Source organism: Prunus persica, chromosome G8 (genome assembly GCF_000346465.2).
Source record: "Prunus persica cultivar Lovell chromosome G8, Prunus_persica_NCBIv2, whole genome shotgun sequence".
In the NCBI taxonomy this organism is placed as follows: domain Eukaryota; kingdom Viridiplantae; phylum Streptophyta; class Magnoliopsida; order Rosales; family Rosaceae; genus Prunus; species Prunus persica.
The window spans coordinates 17,266,002-17,286,251 of record NC_034016.1 but is presented as its reverse complement, the minus strand read 5'-3'; the positions used below and the strand labels follow the sequence as shown (position 1 = coordinate 17,286,251).

Sequence of the window (20,250 nt, the reverse complement as noted above, 5' to 3'; positions counted from 1 at the left end):
TTGATGACCTTTTTTGGAGGGGTGATAGTATACTAAACTCACTATCACGCACACTACATGAATGTTAGGACTTGAACCAGGACCTTTCTTGGGAGAGTAATTGCTCTAAACCACTACACTAGTGGGTCCTTTGCGACTGGACTTGAGTTAAATTAGCCATTTTATACCTTAATCAATTCAATTAATCCATTGAGCTTCAGCTTTAAACTTTTCGTTTTTACCGTGGAGTGCATCTAATTGCAAATACTGTCAATTCAAAATCTACCTTGTTGGAAAGGGAACTCGAAAGGTGCTTTTCCACTTTACAATAGGACATGTTTATCATGTAGCCTTTACCATTTCCATAATTGTAATCATAAACCAGACAATTTGCCCAGTGTCCATTCGGTAATTTTACCATATAGACGTCGAGCCTTGTAGCATGAACTTGTAATTATGTATGACATTAAAGTGATTGGTTATCTACACTGTTGTATTAGAGAGGCTTCCAGTACGGTGTGTACCCAATGTGCAGCAAAGTTTTGAGTATTTGAATGTGTAACAAGCACATTATTAATAAGAACAAAATAAGTTTAATATCACACATCCAAATCTAGTTTAAAAAATAATAATTATGGGATTGGAGAACCCATTTTTAGCAATAACATAATTCTCCTCTCACTGGTTTGGAACAGGTGCATTGTTCCCCTGCAATGCTTAAACTGAATTTACTTTCACTACTCTGTGCAAACCGGCGGATTCCACGTGTTGTCGTCATCGATAATTACTAAAACTTTCATGGCTGTTATGGTCCCAGTGCTCCTTCCCCTGATATGCCACAAGAAAGATAGAAGAGTTTCATGTTAAAGCACCCCAGCAAGCAATATTACATCTGCATTGCTATATACTAATTGCAAGGTTAGGTTTTGTGGTTGCAGATTTTAAAGATAGTAAAGGCCTTTGTGCGAGAGCAATAGCTTGCACAAACATTGAGTTATCAAAGCAAGTAAAATTTACACACGGGAAATGTATCTTCTTCAAGCTTTATACAGTACACGGATGTAGATGTGAAATTTCGATTTCATGAACTTCTAAGAATTTCTCTAAAATCAAGTGACAACAAGATGAACACCAATACTAGTACAAATTCCATCACATCAGAGATGATGTCTTCTAGAAATAAGCATCCATGCCCAAGCATATCATCTTCATCTTCTAATTCAAAGTTTCTATGTATTTTTATATACCCCCGATTAGAGACTTTCTGATGCTAATAAAATCTTTCAAACCCTCAAGGATTCAGAAAACTAGATTATCAGCATCTGAAATTCAGCATTAGCTAGCTAAAAAACTTATGGATAGAATACTATACAACTTTCAACATGGACAAATAACTTAACACTGAGATGCTACACCGATTGATCCTCTGACTGATTTACCACTCTTAAACACTACGCAGTTCAATATTAACAATCATAACTCATTCATCTCCATTTGGATCTCGAAGAAGACAGAGGAAAATAAAATTCGATCCTACTACTTGTGTTCTTTGTTTTCCCCAAGAAGTTAAACTTTGAACTAACCAGACAGTATCATTCACGAAAAAGTACTACTTCGTCTTAAACATAAAAGAGTTCATCAAATACTCGGATTTTTTCAGCAACAAAACTCAAATCATGTTCTCAGCAAAAGTAGTTCACCAAATTCTAAAAGCATTAAACATTCTTGATCAAGCTCTCACCTTTTCAAAATATTTACTTTTAATTTAGTCCATTCTAATCAAAGCATATTACACCCAGTTGCTCAACTTCAATTATCATCCAAATTCCGTATTCATAACATTGCTAAAGCAAAAATCCACCATCAAATTCAACCCATGAATCTAAGTAGAAAAAATACAAAATACCATGTAGCTGAACAGCATTCACTAGCCATTTTCTATGTTTATTTTCATCCCAATAAACATCAAGAGAACTGGAAAAAAAACCTAAGGATAAACAAGTACCAGCAAAAGATGTTCATAGACCACCGGTCTTGATGAACCTTCTCCGAGCCAAAAACCTCGACAACGGAGGTGTAAGCGCCAGAGTAATCGGAACCCGAAGGGGAAACAGAGCCTTGTTACAGAGCACAGCCAATGCTAGTGCCCCACCAGTTGAAGCCGCGAGCTCAGCCGTCCGATTCCTCTTCTTTTCCTCAATCACAACCGTTGATGGGCCAATTTCGGAGGTGGGTCTGTCGCGAAACACCGACCCATCAGAGATTTCGGGTGGGTTTTGGGTGCTTTCGTCTTTGGAGGAGACGCTTCCCATGTGAAGCTTGTCGAGCAGCAACTCCACGTCGAGGTTGTTGTTGATGGCTACGTAGAGGCCTGTAATTGAGGCAGCTGAGACTGAGAAATGGACCCCAAGTGCCACCTTGCCGTACTTCTTCAGGAGCTCTTTGAATCGGCCAGCACTGAGGATGGAAGCCATTGATGGACAAAAAAAAAGTTGAGATTTTGGGGAGCCGGTGAGGTTTTTTTGAGAGAATGCTAGGGTTTTTGTGGACTTTAAGGTAAAGTGGGTTACTGGTTTCTTATAATTTTTTGTCAGTTTGATCCTTCTTTTCGGACAAGAAACATGAATAACTTAGTTACGGGGTCAAACACTCAGCCATTCAAGTGGTTGCTCTTGGGCCTCATTCTACCTTGGTTTTTTTTTTTATCTTTTGGGCCATAATTGGTTAAGGACTACAAGTGGAAAGCCCATGATTGAAGATTGAAGCTTCAAATTTTATTTTATTTTTTAATTTTTTGTAAAAATTGAAGCTTCAATCTGATTGATGAATATTGTTTGTGTATGTGTTTGTTTTTCATCATTAGAGTGGGTGCGAAATTCACTGTTTTTAGTGAGTTTCACATATTTTTATGCGTGCAAGTTCGACACACTACGTTTAACGCACATAAAATTATAATGTAACTTTAGATCATGACTAAAATTGATGACTTGTATAAGTCGGGTTGCTACTACAAATACTTCTTCAAAATGAAACTGTATTAAATGTTAATTCGAACCGAATTTTAAGATATGTAGAATATGTCCCTTGAGATTGCGTCCGCAAGCTTCTACCAAAAGTGAACAAATAAACAAATAAAGTACTCAAACTAGTGCTTTTTTCCATATAAAACACTGATGCTTCATGTTTCATTAGGAAGATGGTGCAAGTGGAAGGGATTAAAATGGCGGTTGTGGAGGTGTTGGTGGTGGTGATGGTCATGGTCGTCATGGTTGTCGAAGCCGACGCCATTCTCTGCGGCTTTAGCTATCTCACTACGCCATCTTGATGGGTTCCTTGTTAGCTCTAGCAAGGAGTCCCTCACATCATCAGCTTCAACCATCTCACTATCCTTTCTCTGTTAACCAAAAAATAAATAGAGATCATTTTATATAAGATTTCCTTCTTTTTTTTTGTATGGAAGATGTTACAAAGCTCACTTTTCTCTCAATCCTTTTTTCAACTCCCTCACAAGGTAGGTTGACCTACATGAGTCTCATATTTTATGAGGAAACTTTTTGTTTACAACAAGTGTATACAACGTAGCGTTCATACGCTTACACAATGATTATGTGACAAATGATTGTAAGAGGAGCAAATGATTATGTGAAAGAGTTGGAAAAAAAGTTGGGTTTTATAAGCCTTCCTTTTATATACATGTTGAATAAGTATTTTCTTAAGCCAGATTATGCTACAAGAAACTAACCTCTACGATGAAAACATTGGACACCAGGCATCTGAAGCTAGTCACATTGGCATTAATAACTTCCAGGCTTAGAGAGCTCAAAGCCTCCATCAATCTCACAAATCCACCAGGCTTGTGCTCACAGAACACTTTAACAAAGAACTGATTTCCATCTAATTGAGCCACTTCCACTTGGGGCTACAGCATTTTTCCCAATTTCTTTGATTATTAGCCAAGAAAGAAATGAAACCCAAAAGAAAAAAAAATAAAAAATAAAAAAGAATGAAAAAAGATACTTAAAGAGAGAAGAACACAAGATATATCATATATATACCTCCATCTGTTGTGTCTTGTGGTCATGGATAACATCTGAATCTTGGCTTTGTTTGGAGACGCTATCGTGTTGATGATCAGTTTTAGGGCCCCCAGGGTCAAGTTCACTTTGAATCTCTGATTGTATATTGTTGGGGTGGCCAGTGATGCCAGAGTTCTTTGGACCTTCATCCTCTGCATGATCATCAAGCTCATCTTGGAGTTGTTTAGCTTGCTTCTGCAACTCCTGCACATACTCGATTGCATCCCCAAGAATGGAAGCCCTATCCAACTGTGAATCAAAATGAGTTGGCATTAGAAATAAGATGTCACTTTCTAATGGTAATAACATCAAATGCCAGTTCTTAAGAGTTGAGATTGCTGATAGGCTTTTTTCATCTTTTCTTGTATTGTTTATAAAGCTCAAATCGATCGAATACATAAGCGACGTGAGACATGTTTGCATAACATAAACACAAAATAATGAGGTATCAGAAGAAAAGGAGTGAGATGATATAATGGTTACCTTGGAAATATTGGGAACCAGAGCTCTAAGAGCAAAAAGTCTTTCATTAAGCTTCTTCCTTCTCTTTCTCTCAGCAACAAGGTTTTTGGCTTGAGGCCCTTTCCCTGCCCTCCTTCTCTGGTATTTTGCATCATCCTCATCATCATCAATCTGGTCACTGCAATCTGACAGTCCATCTGCAGCTGGTAGTTCGTCATGTATAATCGAGTCCTGCCTATCATTGCCGTCCTGCTGATCCATGTCTGGTGCTAATGCCTCCATGTATTGCATATGCATGTGTTGTTGTGTCTCATCAGCCATCATGGACCTCTCCATTGCCTCCATCTCTTGAAACCCGTTTTCTGCTGAGCAAATAAATGGATCTGAAAGAAATGGTTCATGTGATGCATCTCCATAAGAAACATCAATACTATTCTTGGTTCTGTTTCCCAAGGTGTAATTAGTAAATTGCTGCAAGAATTTGATTGGAGAATTGTTATTGTACTTCAGATTATCTAACTTAGAACAAATTCTAGAGGAAAGGGGTGGCTGGAAACGAACATTGTTGATATCCATTTGATCATTTCCATTATCTAAGAGGTTCTTTGATTCGATTTCACTCATTATACTCGTACCGGTTATGTTATCGAGGGTGTCCTGCTCCATTGAGATGCTGTATTGGGCTGTGATAAAATCAATAACATGCTGATCTTCAAATACCTGCAGTCACAGAAAACAGAACAATTAATACATTCTCAATGTGATAATTTTATTACCATGCAAGTAGATCATTTCTTTCAGATAATGAAGGGAAAGGCTGTACTTTATTGCTCATACAAAATAGGCATGCTTGTGGTATAGATAGACAAATGAGAATTAAAGAGCAATGGAAACATTACTTGTTTGGTAACAAGCAGCTCAATTAATCCTCCTGGTATTGGAATCAAAACCTTGGTACCAACTGTTTCCTGCAATTGTAAATTGGAAAACTATGAGCTCAATACTAAAATTGCTCTCTTTCGGAAATAGGAGAAAGAAGCTGAGTGGTACTTGCCTCTAGAGTACTTAAACATGTGTTATTAGAGAAGTTTAACCAACTGGATTGGTTTGATATCAAGGTCTCTGCATAAATCCTGTTCATAATCATGAGCTCTCATGGTTAACTAATTTAGATATATCAAAGAAAGTATCGCACCAGATTTTTCAACTGAGCTCGATATGAAAAGGGCGTGTTATATTGCTAGATTTTCGATTCAGATCATACACATTTAAACAAGATTCTTTCTTATCGAAAGTTCGGATTGACAGTTCCATAACGTATATAACACATCACAATGTCTAGCAAAATAGTATGCCAGACCGTCTCGAAAGAGAAAATCGCTTATATATATATGAAAGAAATGAGGGATAAAGTAGAGAAATGATAACCATGTAAATAGGTACATACCCGGAGTCTAGGGGTAGGGAAGAAGGCATTTTGGCAAGAAGATCACAAGCTGTGGTTCTTGGATGCTGTAACATGGTATCCCTACAAGGAAGGACTGGAGGGAAAAGAAGATCTTGTCCAGCATCATATTGGGTGATTTCAGTCCCTGAACAGCAACAATCCATCCACTCAATGAACCTAAAAATTAAACAAACCCCAAAGTCACACACATATACATTTGTGACAGGAAGAAATTGACAGATTAATGCAGTTAACTATAGTTTCTTATACCTTTGGTCTTCACTCAGTTTCCAGATAACACAATAGTCCCAGCCTTTCAAACCCACAAGGGATCTAAGTCTCTGTATGAGGCTTGGCATTATCATCATGATGTTCATTCCACCTACAAGGTTTGATTTTAAAACATTTATAAATATAAATAAATAAAAATCGAGCCGAAATGAGGAACAAATTAATTAAAATTCCAACAGTTAGCTAGAGTACTAGTAGCTAAGAAGAAGAGAGAGGGAGATAAAGAGACCTGAAAGATGATGGTTTGAGGAGTGCTTGGTCTTTTTTGGGGGATGAATGTGGCTACTGCCTCTTTTGACTGAACAAATTAGCAAGAAAAACAAAACAAGGATGGAAGAAGAAACAAAGAGAGAGATCCATACAAACTTCAGTTGATAGCAATAGTTAACTGCTGCACCATCATCATATTCATATGCAAAAGCTAGCCTAGATATAACACCCCATCTCAGCAAACTCGCAACAAAACAAAAATTTCTATATCTGGTACATATATTTTTGGAGCTTGGAGTAAAATCAAGAAGAAAAACAATTGGGGCCTCCCTGCATTTCACAAAATGTATCTTTTTATATGGAGAGAATTTGGTAGGTGAACTGCAGTCCATGCATGAGTGTGAGATAGAGCTTATTAATTATTTCTTTTTTCTTTTTTTTATGGTGAAAAACTCTTCCCTCTCTCTCTGTAAGTAGGAACTTCTAACATTCCTATCAAGGGCAGTTTGACATGTATGCAAAAGTTTTTCTTTTTGGGTTTTCGATAAATTATTTTTGCATATGTGTCAAACTGTGATATGCAGGAATGAGGAGTATCTTCTTCCCGAGACGGAGACAAGCCGTATCCTTATTTAATTATTATTATTATTATTTTGGTATTTATGTTAATGATGGCAGGAGCATATGGCATGAGCTAATATAGCGTACAAAATGCTAACTAACTTTGCAAAAGTTTTTCATTCGTTTCGGTTTGGTATATGTATTTGCTCATGTTTCAACTACTCTAAGGCTTTAAACCAAAAACGGAAACCATGCATCAGCAATTCATCAAACAGGTGGTGAACAAAACGCGGGCTCTGCTGTCCCCCATTTACATGAAATGGCCAACAGTCCACAACAAAGCTCCATATGAAATTGAAGCTAAGGCTTCCACAGAGAAAAACTCTTTTGAGACATCTTTACGTAGAACAACAAATGGTACACATTTGCGCTTTGCCGTCACATATCAGCTTTTTAGACCAATTAATTTTGTTCGCTAGGTCAAAAAAATACCATTTTAAATGTTAAGGGTATTTTTGGAATTTTGTATTTTCATCTTTGGCTTCCAATCCAATTAGGCTTCTTATTAGAGCATCTCCCTTGGAGATATCAAAAGCAAAAAAGTTTAATTTGAATTTGATGTCTTATGTGGCAATTTGACATTTTGAAAAAAATTTAACTCTACTCGAAATGTCAAATATCATATTATTTTATTATATTTTTAAAAGCAAATGGGACCCATATGATGCATAAAGTTTTAAAAGAGAGTAAATGATAATGCGGTTCATGATTAAAATAATATTTGACATCAAACTTTTTGATATTTTATTTTTGAGACTTCTCTTCTAGCCTTCAAATCAATGTAGGATTTGACTAATCGGTTGGAACAACTTTAATCTTCAATTTTTACCATTTTCATGTCCAAGTGGCAATTTGACATATCAGTTGGAGATGCTCCAAATGATGCTAGAGTCTGAGCTAGTATTAAAAACAATGGTAGCTTTCCGATTAGAGTTGTTATTCCCATTACTTTTCAATAGAACTTTGAGATTTTTCTCAACAAAAAAAATTTGATGAATTTTAGACTACGTTTTAAAGCTATTGGTTCCAGCCCAGTGATAAATAACCTTGATTTACTAGTAGTCTCAAGTTCGAACCCTCATGACACATTGGTAATGTGTGGGAAAACCCCCTACATCCTTCCTAACTTTGGCCCAAAAATAAGCTATTGTTTAATTGTTTAATTGCTTTTGCTTATTATGTCGTGTCACATTAACTAACAATTAATCAAACACCATTAACTAACAATGTCACTCATCGGTAAACTCAAACGTAGAGTAATGTGTTTGTCCGTCACTTTGCATTTGAGTTCGATCCTCCTTCCGCATATTATTGTAATTTAGACAAAGTAATAGTAACAACATGAAGCATGTTTAGTACTGAAAACGACCATTCTACAGCTTAATTATAGGAAAAGTGAAAGAAACTGAATGTGCCTAATTAATTGATGCATAACTAGTAGCTAGATTAAGCTATCAATTAATAATTATAAAGATGTTGGAGGTTGTATGAAGAAGCATGGTAATTATGGAGATGGTGTTGCTGGTAATGATTATGATCATCATGATGAAAGTGATCCAATCCACTCCCATTTTCTGATGCTTTTGCTTTGGCCATCTCAGGCCACACTTTTGATGATGGGTTCCTTGTTATCTCCAGCAAAGAGTCCCTTACATCATCAGCTTGAACTACTTCACTGTCTTTCTTCTGCATAACCAGACATAATATAAGCTAATATTGAGGGAAATTTATATAAATACTACCTAAATTTTTAGGCAAGTGCACGATTACCACCTACCTCTAACTCTGTTAAAGTTTCCGTTAAGTCAAGTCACAATCAAAATCAAAATCCTAATTAATCTTATTTGATAAGGTTAACTTATTATTACCTCAACTTTAAAGACATTGGAGACAAGGCTTCTGAAGCTGGTCACATTTGCATTGGTTACTTCCAAGCCTAAAGTATCCAATGCCTCCATCAATCTCACAAACCCTCCAGGCTTGTGCTCACAGAACACAGTCACAAAGAATTCATTGCCATCTAACTGAGTGACTCCCACTTGTGGCTGCAATTTGTTGTCCAAAAAATATAGAATTTATTTTACATCCAAATACATAAGAATATAATAAGATTTATATTAAGTCTATATATATACCTCCATCTGTTGTCCTCTGTCATTTGTACTATCCGAGTCCTGTTTCTGTTTTGAGATGTTGCCAATATCACCTGCTGTGCCCACATGAAATCCATTTGGAGGCTTATCACCATTTTCTGGCTTGTTTGTAATGCTTGTTCCATTTTGATTTAGAATCTCTGGTTGGAAATTGTTGTGGTTTCCACAGATATTGGCACTAGTTTTCTTATTAGGTCCTTCATCATTTGAATGCTGTTCAAGCTCATCTTGGAGTTCCTTTACTTGCCTCAGCAAGTCCTTCACGAAATCAATCGCATCCCCGAGGATGGCAGCCTTGTCCATCTGAGAATCAACATGAGTAAGCATTAGATGCTGCTAAAGGGGTCATGATTTTCTAATCACATTAGCTATGATCTCAACTATTAATCAACATATCAACTGCCACATGAGAAAATGTGGTTCATCTAGCATTACCTTTCTGTGTCACTTTCCTATTGAAAATGCTACTTTGAGAAACAGCCAGGAAATTATACTAAGTTCTGAAGAGTTGGCAAAAATAAGGCCAATGATGATCATCACCTTAGAAATGTTGGGAACCAAAGACCGAAGGCAATACAGTCTATCGTTGAGCTTCTTCCTTCTCTTCCTCTCTGCAAAAAGGTTTTTGGATTGAGGCCCTTTCCCTGTTCTCCGCCTATATTTTGTGTCATCTTCATCATCAATTTGATCACTGCAATCTGAGCCTGAATTATCTGCAGTTCTTCCACCCTGGGCCTCATGTTGAACTGAATCTTGATCCTCAACACCCTGCTGCTCCATATTTTCCAATGCCTCCATAACATGCATACTATTGTGCATGTTTGGTGCATCAGCGTCAGCTTGAAGCCCCATCTCTCCCAAGGACTCATGTGAACGCTGCTCATAGTACACATTACTATTACAATTCTTCATGCTGTTCTCTGAGTTGTAAGTGACATGTTGTAGGAAATTCATTGGAGAAGCGCTGCAGAGGCGGATTCGATCAACTGATATGTCGTATGGCACATTTGAATCATGATCCACTGAAGGGGAAACAACAGGTGGCTGCTGGAAATGATTACTGTTTAGATTATCATTTCCTTCATTCTCATTGCCTGGAAATGCATGTGGTTGTATTTCAGTGCTCATGTCCTGTATATTGACAGGGAAGCTTGTATTGCAGCCAGCACCAAGCAGGGTGTCTTGCTCCTTTGAAATGTTGCATTGGGCTGTGATATAATCAATCACTTGTTGGTCTTCAGAGACCTGTGAATTGACAGTTACCAAAAACAAACTATTTTGTGAGAGATGTGACCACATTTTTTTTTTTCAGATCTAACAAAAGAAATTAAGGAAGGTTTGAGTGAAGCATCATAAAATATCATACATCTTTGGAGACAAATAGCTCAATCAACCCTCCTGCACTTGGAACCAAAACTCTGGTCCCATCTCTTTCCTACAAAATGTAAGTAGAAGTATATAGTTACATTTCATTATATATTCAGAAAAATGACTTTCTTTTGGAAAAAGCTAGGAAAATGGGAACTTGAGCTCACTGCCATGGCACTTGAATCTCTGTTAGAAGATGAGTTCAACCAAATGGGCTGGTTTGATATTAAGGGATGTGCATAAATCCTGCTCATGACCAGCCATGGTTAATGATATAAAAACACTAAATAATTTCTTTTGTCAAGATATGTATGGTAATTAAAAGGATTTATAGGTACCCAGAGTCTAAGGACAGAGAAGAAGGAAGCTGGGCAAGAACATCACAGGAATTGGTTCTTGAGTGCTGCATTGTATCTCTGCATGGAAGGACTGGATAAACTGGAAAAAGAAGTTCTTGTCCTCCATTAGTCTGAGTGTTCTCATCAGCCCCAGAACAACAACAATCCATCAACTCAATAAACCTAAAAAATATTAACCAATCTAAAAATTAGTCACAAAAAGAAAACATGAATTAGCAACAGTTAATTAAAAATTCCCTCTTAACCTTTGGTTTTCACTCAATTTCCAAATAACACAATAATCCCAGCCCTTCAAACCCACAAGGGGTCTAAGCCTCTCAGTCAAATTTTGCATAATGATGATCATGCCTCCTGCAATAATTAACTGCAAAAGACCAGTGGAAACATGGAATTAATTGCATATTCTTGTTGTGATAGAACCTTTGCTAGAATCAGCTAGAATTTGTCAGAAAACCAAATTAAGATGACTATCAATAACTACGACAAATTGGGAATTCTTCACAATGCTTCAAGCTTTTTTGTTTATTTCTATTGGCAGTTGTGTTATGTTGGTTGAGGTCTCAAGTTAAACTCATGTGGGAGCGATGACGATATATATATTTGTGGTGAGTTCGATACGTAGTTGTAGCTCTCATTTTAGTACACTAACAATCACTCAACAGAGAACCAGACCTGTCAGGTGACAACAATGCTTCTTGCTTCCAAGATTATTGTGGCTGTCTCTTTTTACTGAACAAAGTAAGAAACTTTTTTGGTGAAAGAACAAAAAAAATATTAAAAAATTACCAAAAGAAGAATGGAACCAGAAAGAAGGAGTAAGCAATAGTTACCTACTGCTTACACCATCAGTCAAAATAAAAGCTCACAGAAATCTCCACCCACCTCATCCCTGAAAACCCATCTCAGCAAACTGAGAAGAAACAAAGCTCAATATTCTATTTTGAATTTTCCAGTGAGATGCCAAGAATGCAAAAAACAGTTGAACCCTGCGTCTCACAAATGTTCCTTTGTTTATATATATATATATATATGTGTGTGTGTGTGTGTGTGTGTTTTAAGGCTCAGGCTACCTTAAACCTTTGGTTGGTGAACTGCAGCCCATGCATGAAGGAGAGAAATTTGTTTTTAATACGTGACATACGGAGTTCACTGTATATCAATTGTTATGAACGATTGTATTGTACAGAATACAAATACTTCATAATGTGATTAAATTAATGTAATCTTGCTAAAATTACTCCTTTTTTTTTTATGTGTTTTAGATAGTTAAAGAAGAAGATATTTAAAAAGATTGTATGTGAGTTGGAAATGATGGGTAAACGCAAATCGCATGACCTTAGAACCCTAACTACCTTACCTAGTTTTTTATTCGTTTTGGTTTCAGTTTCTTTCATGTTTCAACTACTCTACAACTTGGAAGTTGGAGCTGAAAACAAAAACAATTAACACATCAGCAATAATATTATCATGTTATCATATAGGGTAGTGCCACTGCCGTGTGGTGCAAGACTAGTCCACCCATTTTTATTAAAGGGCCGGCTAACAGCCCCAGCTATATATAATATATGCATACACATATCTATATGCACATACGCATGTTACATTATTACATTTTAGTTTTTACAAATTAGCACACAAACTTTCAGAAGAAGAAGAAAAATCAAATTCGAAGCCAAGAATTTAATTCAAAATTAAGGGCCCGTTTGGTAACGATTTCGAAGAATATTTTCTGAGAATAAAAACGAGAACACAAATTTGCTTTTTAAGAATTCAAAAATATGTCTAGTAGATTAATTTAAAAAAAGATTTAGAAAATAAAAATAGTGAAAACGTGTCTAGTAAGACAATTTGAGAATAATAATATGTGAGTTATTTTTCAAGTATATTTTTTGCTAATTTATGTCCTACAAAATATATGTTTTTTAAATTTTGATATTTTAAAAGATAAGATTATTACAGACAATGAAAAATGTATAATTTGAGAATAATAATGTATATAAAAATAAAAATAATAATCTAATTTTAGAAAACCCTAGATAATAAAATTCTAGTATCTTTAGTTTAAAATAAATATGAAATTGAATAATATATGATGGTTTTATCATTAAATTAATGTACAGGCAAAATAAAATAATGAAGTGGAACGAAAAAACTAAACTTTTGAAATTAAAAAATGAAAAATAAAAAACTAGACAAAAAAAAAAACAATCAGACCAATACACTGGGTAGAAAATGCAAACGATAATTTGGTGTTTTCAGTTTTTGTATATGAGTTTGAATTTATTTTCATAAAACGATTTCTAATAAAAATGAAAAAGACATACGCATTTTTAATAGAAAATGAAAACGGAGTCTTAAAAACGTTACCTAACGGCCCCTAAATTATTTGGAGAGAACTTTTAACAAGCACTAGGTACCCACTTGCACCTTCCCTCTAACAAAATAGATGCAATAGCTTAGGTAAAACTCCAACTCTCTTGAAAGTTAATGAGAGAATGGTAGCCCGTAATGGAATCTACAGACCTCGATTATTGATTACGATGCAAACCATATCTCTAAGTTATATATTTAAATACTCTTGCAAGTTGGGGAATTCAATCTCTCAGCTGGCATGTTCAAGTTCCTCCACCTGTGCGTGCGGCTCATAGAATTTTGTTTGAAGCTTTACAATGTGGACTTCGTGTAGTTTTTGACTTTTTTATTTTATTTTATAGAGAGGAGAAGATTGAATAAGGTTTACATATCCGTGACAGAAAAATGACTTACATCACGATCTGACTAAGGCCGGCAGATGAGAACTCAAATTTTCATATTGATGAAATCTAATTTCCTTTCACGAGACCGTCAATACTAAACTAAATAAAGAAACCAATGGAAGTATCCATAATGTCATTTTGGACCTTAATAGTTATTTCCCAACTAATTTATAGGCGGTCCATGTTCTACTTATTCTTCGTAGGGAGCTCCCTTATTCACACACCTTTAAATGCAAGAGAAAAAGTTCACTTTCTTTTTATATCCACACGAGCCTACCATTTCTATGGAGTTTAGGGAACAAGGGTGGCAAAATGATGTAGAAAGCAATGAGCTTCTAGAGAGGAGAGGCAGATGATGTATAAACAAAATTAACTTCTAGAATCGTGTAATTTATGGTATTTAAACTAAAATTCATTAAATTGAATTTTGATTATTCAAATTAAATTTAATAGGAGTGCTGCTATTTTCATTCTTCTGTCTTATTTTCCCACCATCATTATCTTAAATTTTTAAAGATAAGTGTATTCCTTTGTAAAATGACTTTTAAGGACTTAGAGAAAAAACATCATCTCACGTAACCCACTTGTTAAAGCATACGATTCCTCAGTTACTAAAACATTTATCCAGTCCGTCAAACACAACTTGATCCTCTCCATTATCTCAACTACTAATGATTAGTTAAGAGAATTCGCTTGAATTAATAATTAAACGGTATTTTAGGAATAATAGTGGGTGGAAAGATATGATTGTGTTTTTTCAAATTTACATGGTTGGTGGGAAGATAAGGTGAGTAGGAAAATAAAACACGAATGAAAATATCAGCACTCATTTAATGGTTAATGTCAATCTATTGAAGTGGGGATTTCTAACTTTAATGATAGAGATCTTATCCTTCTATATTCACACAGTCAATTCTTCCCAACCCAAACGATCACGTAAAGTAGCTCCTATCTTATGGCTTATGACTAACTTTCTAGAAGTAATTTACACCTATGCTAATGTCAATTGATCCCATCATCAAATCAAATCAAATCAAATTGTTAGAATATGCAATAGAATCTACACATCAAAATGTGCATTCTCGATGAATTTGAACTTAACATATTTTGTTAACAATAAAAAAAGAAAAATGACTAAACTAATAGAGAGTAAGTTCTTTTAAACGCTTATTAGCACTAACAAGGCTATAGTTCAATGGTAAGAGCATAAATTGCATTGTAGATCAATGATATGAGATTCGGACTCCAATAACACCTCTCTCCTCCCCTTCCCAACTTAGACAACAAACCAAAGTGCTCAAAATTATTTACAATTGATTACATACATGATGTGGAATATACAAAATTATTGGTACATGACAAGTATTTTCAAAAGAGAATACATACAAGAAAACGTACCTACCAGTACTTAAAAAACATAATATTGTCTTCGATTTTTCCCTTTTGGGGGCTGGCTTTTGTCTTTAACTATTTACTTCCCATTACCTAAATCTTTGTTCTAAACTCTCATTTCCTCCACAAAAATTGTAGCCAATTGTTAGTAGGAGCCACAACAGCATCAGCCAGAGCGTCAGCGAAGGGGGGCCATGGAGAAAAGTGGGCAGTGGCTCACCCCACCACCTATGCCGTCTGTTTCCTGTGCAGGAGTACGTAATAATAATCAACTTGGAAAAATATTAAACACTTTCACATTGGAAAAGCTGTGAACTTTTCGAGGTTTTTTAATTTATTAGTTGCTTTCTAGAGAGAACTGATTAGTCATCCCCATGGTCAAAACAAGAGTGCTCCACCAACTTTTAGTCATCTGCTCTTCGTCACACAAAAATCGTTTCCTATAGAATCGCTGGGAGAGCAGAACAGAAGTCCCCACAAAACCCATTTCATTTCAAGGTCTTTTCTCTCACTCTGGCCCTGATTTTTTTTTTTTTTCTGTTGGTTGTTATTTTTGGTGGAATTCTGATATTGGTATTCATTGGAATCTGTTAAAGATGCTAAATTCTTTAAGCCCATGAATGATCTTGTGGTGGTTGATGAGAAAGTTTAGGAAATTATATGTTCATGTTTTTATGTTTTAAAAGATTGCTCTTCATACTCTGTTTGGTTGCTGAGAAAAAAGTGAGAATACCAAGGGACTTGAGCTTCTGTTATGATTTAAGTTCTATGGGTTCTTTTTTCATTTGAAAAATCTGACCTTATCAGCTTAGCTGACTTGTTAAATTGACCTGAATTGAGTGGTGAATGTTAATTCTTGTTTGCTTGGTTGCCTGATGGTAAAAGGTTCAATTTTAACTTTTCTTATCTGTGTGTGTGTGTTTTTTTTTTTTTGTCTTTTCCCTTTTCTTGCTATGCTTTATCAGCAACCAAACGAACCTTTATGGAAGTTGTCAGTATTTCTGAGTGTTAATTTTCATGATTTTATTAGAAGACATGTTACTTTTTTATTGTTTTGGTTGAATGATTGATTATCAATTCTATGCCTGCCTGATTATTCCTGAACTTATGTACAAAATATTAGAGAGAACCTAAAGGTTTTGGAATTTGAAGAAAATTATAGGAAAATTTGTTAGATTTGAAAAGAAAATTTCAGAAGCTTCCATGTGTCTGGATTAATAAAAATTCAAAATTGTTTAATGGAATTATAATTTGCAGCCTTGTAGGTGAGCTCAATAGAGAGATGTCTTTGATAGGAAGAGTACACCCTGACTGCGTAAATGTATCCAATCCATACCATGAATGCACTGAAAATTGCTTGAGAAAGATTCAGGAAGGGAAAGGCCGGAAGACTAAAAAGAAATCAGGTTAGTATTCTTGGATCAATTTTTTATTATTTTTAGATAAATGTAATTAAATATGCTTGAACACTGAAGATTGACAAATTCATTTTCAGTATAAATTCTGACTAGTTTTTCTTAAAATGTGAGTACCCGTGTTTTCCCCTGTTGGCACACATTTCAGGTCATTGGTTGTTGCTCACATAATTTCTTATTGGATTATCCGTTCTGTGTTTTGCATAAATGATTGGCATCTTGTTTAGTCTCATAACTCTTTTAATTTTGAATACCTTGCGGCTTTCATTCAAATTTTATCTGGGCAGCAGATATGTTTTACTGTCTTGATTGATTAGGAAGTAGTAGGGTCTTACGAGGTGCAGTGAATTATTCGTTTAGAGATTGTTTCTTGTAGTGAATTAGTGGCTCGTAGAGTGTTTCTTCTTCTTTGAGGGGTCTTTTCTTTTAATCATTTTCTGAATATAGGTTGGAATTTTAGAATTTTTTTCTTTTCTTTTCTTTTCAAAGATAATGGAAGCACTTTTAAAGATGGTGAGTTCAAAAAAAAGGCGGCGGACGATAGAAGAGCATCTAATCCTTACCATGACCCTGAATATTACCTGCAACAAACCGGTGGTGCCAAACCTCGTGGGGATATAAAAGAACCAGGTTTTTCCCCACTTTCGTGTGATAACTCTCAATACACTGTGTTAAGTAATTTTGTACATTTTTCCTTTCCATATCTGCAATAATTGAAAAACCACATAGGAGAGCAAGCTGTTCATGCAGAGCTGAAAGTCATTCCAATTGTCAAACCTATGTTTTCTGTTTGACAACAATTAGATGCTCTTCCCATGCAAGATATTTATTTCACCATCGCTTTATATAACCTTTCATGACATTCCCTTCTTACATACAAAAAACCTACAAAACTTTAACCCCCCAGTCCTGGGAAATGGAAATGCCATCAATTCATAGCCAGTGTGTAATTCTAAAAACAGAATCTAGTCTCATGTTTGCCTTAGGAGGAATGCCTGAGGTTCTGCAAGGAAATCTTCTTCTTCCAAATGATGAACTGGAGTTTCTATGAGCTCCTGGGGAAGAGGAGCCCTTCTTGTCGTTGTGCAGGGAATAAACAGATTGTGAATTATTCATTCCTCTTCCACCGGCAATGCAAATAATGCTCATGGATTGTAATCCTGGTTGTTCCTTTTCTAATGGGCTATTTTAATTGCAGGTTCCATACTCGATGTTCCTATATTGGGCAGAAAAAAGGAGAGATCCCGACCAAAGCCCCCTCAAGAGCTTGACAATGTCCCTGGGCAAGGAGCAGTTTATCATTCATATGCTCTGTCATCTAAGGAAAAGGTGAATTTAGAGAATGGTAAGGGTAAATCTTCTTTCACCTGACATGTTGTGGATTTATGCATTTCCTCTTTCCCCTCCCATGCACATATACTATAGGTGCACTGTGCAGATGTAATTATGCTTTTTTTTGTAATTTCGGGTCAGTTTTGATTGCAGGCTCCATCCTTGATGATCCTATTTTTAGCAGAAGAAAGCAGGGATCCCAACCAAAGACTTCGGAAGAGCTTGAAGATGTCCCAGTTGAAGGTATAGCTTATCCTTCATCATCTTCATCATCTTCATCTAAAGAAATAGTGAAACTAGGGAATGGTGGGCATGCATCTTCTTCCACTTGATAGATTGTGGATTTATTTATTCAGTTCTCTTCCCCATGCCATTCCCATATACACATGGATGCAGACGTATTCATGCTTCTTTTTCCTAATTTATGGTCAGTTTTAATTGCAGACTCCGTGCTTGATGATCCTATATTCGGCAGACGAAAGCATGAATCCAAACCAAAGCACCCTAAAGAGATTGAAAATGTACCAGATGAAGGTGTACTTTATCCTTCTGATTTACCCTCGTCTCCATCTAAGGATAAGGTGAAATTACAGAATGGTGAGCATAAATCTTATTCTCCACCGATTTCTGAAGTAAAAGATTCTTTCAACAAGGGACAAGTGCAGTCCTCTCTGTTAGTGCCTCCATCTGGAATTATCACAATGGTGCGTTCCCTCTCTTTCTCCTCCCCCTCCACAATACCCCCTACACTAACGCACAAATTTGTTATAAGTTCTGTCTTTTTTTCGTATCAATTTGATGACTCTGTCATGTTATCTCTCTCTGACAGCCTGAATATCCCAAAGATCCTCCAGAGAATGGTGCTACTGATGTCACTAGTGAATTACCTGGTCATGGGGAAGACAATGAAAATCTTCATCATTCTGTTCCAAATCTTACTGTCAACAATGCTGGAGAGGGCGCTGCTGGTTCAGCTTCAGATTCTAGAAGCTTTAGTTTCTCAGGTACTCTCCAACCTTTTGAAGAGAGTGATGAAGAAGAGACACGATCTGTTAACTCTGATTCCAGTGTGTCTGTGGGAAAATACCGTGTGAAAGGAAGTTTCTCTTCAATTCTCCAGTCGATTGTTGACAAATACGGTGATATAGCAGCAAGCTGTCAATTGGAATCAATTGTCATCCGCTCTTACTATCTCGAGTGCGTATGTTATGTGGTTCAAGAGTTGAAGCGAACTTCAATCAAGCAGCTGACAAAGCCTAAAGTCAAAGAAATGTTATCTATGCTTAAGGATGTAGAATCCTCAGGAATGGATGTTGGTTGGCTTCGTCTTATCATCAACAAATGTGCAGAAGCCACTGAACTTGTCAGTCAGCATCGAGCATTCGAAGCAGCAAAGGCCAACTGCGATCGCGATATAGAATCAACAAAGAAAGAACTAGAATCACAAATGGAGGTTTTGGCTCAGAAAGAAAAGGAGGTTGCTGAAACCAGAGCCCACCTGAGGGAGCTTGAGCTTAAATCTTCTGCTCTGAGTGAGACTGTTAGTAACATGAAGTCCAAGGTTGATAATCTTCAAACCAAGCCATTGTTGGACAAAGTGTTGTGAGGCGACTTCAAAAGCTGTAAAGACTGTAATCACTAGGTCACATATAAAATGTTCTGAAGAGTGAAACTAATTTAGTACATCCTTTTATACTTTTAGCTATATAGTAAACATAGGTTATCGTGTCGATTTCGGTGTGGTACTTGTACTACAAGTAATGTGAAGAGTAGGGGATTGAAGACCCTACTGACTTAGTGATTTGATGAAATCATGTCACTTTTCTTTTGAGTTTTTCTGCTTCCATTTATATGAACACAATGGAGGTAGAAGAAAGTAATTGAAAAATAAATGCTTCTATATCCCTTTTAATGAACAAGCGAACTCCTCATCTCATATAAATTAGATCCGGCTCGTTTTCTATAAACTGCCAAGGTTCTTGTTTGTGCCATATTTGTCAGCTTCATGCCATACTTTTAGCATCTACATCATTTGTGATTGGATGGAGATTTGATGAAATTTTGGAAGGGAAATCTAACCTTGTAGCAATTTTTTCCCATGTGATTTTAGAGAAAAACATATATATCATGGGGATAGCACTATTTTACTATCCCAACTAATTATGTTATGCCACTCGTGATAAAAATTTCACAAGGCAAAACGTGATTGGTTGAGAATAACTACAATATTATCTCCATGTGACATGCAAATTCTTCTTGTGATTTTAAGTTGTTGGATGGAGGTCTTGGATTGAGATTTATGAAGTTTGTATGCGATAATTGGCCAAATTATCACAAGTTTTGTTGGCCCAGCCATGTAAGTTGAGCTTTTTTTTTTTGGGTCGAATGC

At 36.0% G+C, this 20,250-nt stretch overlaps 4 protein-coding genes across 9 annotated transcripts; 1 reads left to right on the top strand and 3 right to left on the bottom strand.

Moving 5' to 3' along the window:
• Nucleotides 500-2,706, bottom strand: LOC18766727. Its single transcript, XM_007200433.2, has 2 exons — nt 1,985-2,706; nt 500-807 (listed from the first exon to the last, which is right to left on the bottom strand). Exon 1 carries the CDS (start codon nt 2,451-2,453, stop codon nt 1,998-2,000), a length of 456 nt encoding a protein of 151 aa, XP_007200495.1. The 5' UTR covers nt 2,454-2,706; the 3' UTR covers nt 500-807; nt 1,985-1,997.
• On the bottom strand, nt 3,158-6,323 carry LOC18768323 (transcription factor ABORTED MICROSPORES). Its single transcript, XM_007201603.2, has 8 exons — nt 6,235-6,323; nt 5,965-6,141; nt 5,572-5,650; nt 5,417-5,485; nt 4,539-5,237; nt 4,035-4,304; nt 3,722-3,898; nt 3,158-3,373 (listed from the first exon to the last, which is right to left on the bottom strand). Exons 1-8 carry the CDS (start codon nt 6,321-6,323, stop codon nt 3,158-3,160), a joined length of 1,776 nt encoding a protein of 591 aa, XP_007201665.2.
• On the bottom strand, nt 8,222-11,935 carry LOC18766566 (transcription factor ABORTED MICROSPORES). 2 transcript variants are annotated; one of them, XM_020569821.1, is made up of 10 exons: nt 11,797-11,935; nt 11,639-11,695; nt 11,212-11,330; nt 10,946-11,128; nt 10,775-10,853; nt 10,606-10,674; nt 9,780-10,484; nt 9,222-9,542; nt 8,955-9,131; nt 8,222-8,772 (listed from the first exon to the last, which is right to left on the bottom strand). In XM_020569821.1, exons 3-10 carry the CDS (start codon nt 11,310-11,312, stop codon nt 8,545-8,547), a joined length of 1,863 nt encoding a protein of 620 aa, XP_020425410.1. In that variant the 5' UTR covers nt 11,313-11,330; nt 11,639-11,695; nt 11,797-11,935; the 3' UTR covers nt 8,222-8,544. The 2 variants fall into 2 exon arrangements, with proteins under 2 accessions (XP_020425410.1, XP_020425409.1); XM_020569820.1 differs by having other exon boundaries at nt 11,849-11,935.
• LOC18766703 lies at nt 15,257-19,779 on the top strand. 5 transcript variants are annotated; one of them, XM_020570296.1, is made up of 8 exons: nt 15,258-15,368; nt 15,467-15,612; nt 16,372-16,520; nt 17,019-17,159; nt 17,728-17,874; nt 18,003-18,104; nt 18,294-18,565; nt 18,691-19,779. In XM_020570296.1, the coding sequence occupies exons 1-8, from the start codon at nt 15,309-15,311 to the stop codon at nt 19,465-19,467; spliced, it is 1,794 nt and encodes a 597-aa protein (XP_020425885.1). In that variant the 5' UTR covers nt 15,258-15,308; the 3' UTR covers nt 19,468-19,779. The 5 variants fall into 5 exon arrangements, with proteins under 5 accessions (XP_020425888.1, XP_020425885.1, XP_020425887.1 ...); XM_020570298.1 differs by having other exon boundaries at nt 15,260-15,368; nt 18,015-18,104; XM_020570297.1 differs by having other exon boundaries at nt 15,260-15,368; nt 18,306-18,565.